The sequence below is a fragment of the Zerene cesonia genome, chromosome 13 (assembly GCF_012273895.1).
Source record: "Zerene cesonia ecotype Mississippi chromosome 13, Zerene_cesonia_1.1, whole genome shotgun sequence".
Lineage (NCBI taxonomy): Eukaryota > Metazoa > Arthropoda > Insecta > Lepidoptera > Pieridae > Zerene > Zerene cesonia.
In genome coordinates this window covers 849846-852313 of record NC_052114.1, presented here as the reverse complement: position 1 = coordinate 852313, position 2468 = coordinate 849846, and the positions used below count along the sequence as shown (strand labels likewise).

General features: G+C 35.3%; 1 protein-coding gene across 1 annotated transcript in view; it reads left to right on the top strand.

Annotated features, from left to right (window-relative positions):
* LOC119831209 (esterase FE4-like) overlaps nucleotides 1-2074 on the top strand; it is an 11013-nt gene extending 8939 nt beyond the window's left edge. Inside the window, exon 3 of the mRNA XM_038354499.1 lies at nucleotides 779-2074. Coding sequence (XP_038210427.1) covers nucleotides 779-2074 — 1296 coding nt within the window. The remainder of the gene's footprint in view (nucleotides 1-778) is intronic.
* Nucleotides 2075-2468: the final 394 nt, after the last annotated feature.

Here is a 2468-nt window from a genome sequence, read left to right as displayed (position 1 = left end):
GACAGATTCGAAATTCAAATGTAATATTTTTTTATAATTAAGTGTAACAGTATTTATGGCCAGACTAAGTATATACTCCACTATCTGGTGCGCGCGACTGTGGCGCGACTTCGTTCGCGTGAATTGGATCATGATTCAACTGGTGCTTTCCAATAAAAATAAGCCTAAATATACTACTCTTTCTGAATTTCCGCAGATATCTGTGATTACTACATCAAATGTTCCAGATCTCGATTATTATAATAAACAAACTTTTGCTAAGACATCATTTCTATTTATGTTATAATGTAGTTGGGCTCTTGGACTTCAGAAACAACAGAAAATTCCTATTAGACTGAACAATGTTTACTAAGACGTCATTCCCGTACATGTTATAAAGTAGCTGGGCTCTTGGAGTAGCACGTCAGGTGTCTCAGATCTTCAAATTCATACTCTTAGCAGAAAATGCTCATCACAATTTTTGTTACATGTGATGAGTCTGCTTGGTCTGTTGCGGTTCTGCATCAGCTGTTCCCGTTTCCAAAATAAATTATAGCCAGTCGTTGGTGTCGATGCCAGCCAAGTAGCAAATAATAGATATTATTACTACATGTCCCAAGAAGTAACTTATTTTATACCTATCTACTGGGCTTGGTTGGTTCAACTTCAAATATATGGGGTAGCGCTTTTAGCAATTGTACTTATTTTTTAATTAATTTATTTTCAACCCTGCATTTATTATTATTTTAAAGAAATTGAAGGTAAATACTTTTTTAAATCATGTTTCATTTTGTTTCAGGCTCCTCTACCTGTACAACCTTGGCAAGGTATCCGTGACGCAACAGAGCATGGTCCTGTGTGTCCACAATTCAATATTTACACCCGACAATTAAAAGCAGGGAGCGAGGACTGTTTGTTCCTTAATGTTTATACAAAATCACTGAACCACAACGCTAATAAAGCAGTAATGGTATATATACATGGCGGTGCTTATATGTTTGGATCTGGTGATGATATTTTACTTGGACCTGAATTTCTAGTACAACATGACATTGTATTAGTTACAATTAACTATAGACTAGAGGTATTTGGATTCCTCTGTTTGGACCTCCCTGAAGTACCAGGGAATGCTGGAATGAAAGACCAAGTACTGGCTTTGCAATGGGTCAAAAACAATATACAACAATTTGGAGGTGATGCTAATAATGTAACTATTTTTGGAGCGAGTGCAGGCGCTGCTTCTGCCACATACCATTTGATATCGCCATTATCGAAAGGATTATTTCATAAAGCTATTGCACAAAGTGGAACTTGCACTGTAGACTGGGCGCAAACTATAAACGCACAGGATCGGGCTTTTAGACTATGCAAAGTACTCGGAAAAGATACCAGAGACCCTAAAGAGGCTTTGGACTTCCTACAAAATATACCCATTAAGGATTTCATCCGCAAAACCTATAAAACTATGACCAAGGATGAGATACATAGAGGATTGAAAATGCATTTTGTGCCAGTTGTAGAAAAGTTCCATAATAACGCCTTCCTTTTTGAAGAACCTCAACACTTATTTGTTGCTGGTAAAGCTCAAAACGTACCGCTCATGATAGGATACAATAATAAGGAAGGCATGATATCGGTGCCTATGGAACTCGAAAAGATAGAATATAGAAATAAAATGCCATCATCTTATTTACCAAGAAATATTTGTAACAACATAACAGCTGATAAAGTAAATGAATTTGGGAAAAGGATCAAAGAGTTTTACTGTAAAGGTGAAGATTTGAGTGCTCAAAATGTCGATACAGTATCTTCCTTGCTATCAGATTTGTATTTTATCAGCCCAATACATATTTTTACGTATCATTACGCCAAAATTTCGCAGTCCGTGTATATGTATCGATTTAATTTTGATACGGAGTTAAATTTACTTAAATCCATAGTGGGCTTTAATAGGAAAGGAGCTTGGCATGGCGATGAATTGTTTTATTTATTTTGTAATTATTTAAATAGAGATATTTATGAGGAAAATCAGAGACTAAAAAAAATTGTTGATCAAGTTACACTGATGTGGACAGATTTTGCTAAAAGCGGGTGAGTATGATTTTTCAATTTGTTTCTTAAGGTCAAAATGTCTCCTTTAAAACGGGAAGGTTATGAAATGTTATCACTGGTGGACAAAAAGCAAACAATGCTTTCCTTCTTTCTTTTCAAAATTCAAACAATCATTAGTGTTTGGCTATTATTTATTTAGAACTGCATTATTATGTGCGCTGTCCACATAAAAGTTTAATTATATGTAATATCTCATATTATACGCATTTAAATATTTTAGGTATTTTTATTATTAAGCTTTTGCCAAATGTAAAATAACCTTTTATTGATATCTATAATCTGCCTTAGGTAGCATTATAACATAGACTAGCTGGTGCGCGGTGCGCGGGCTGCAAGCAGCCCGCGTGGATTTTTGCGTGGACCAGTATTATCAAGAC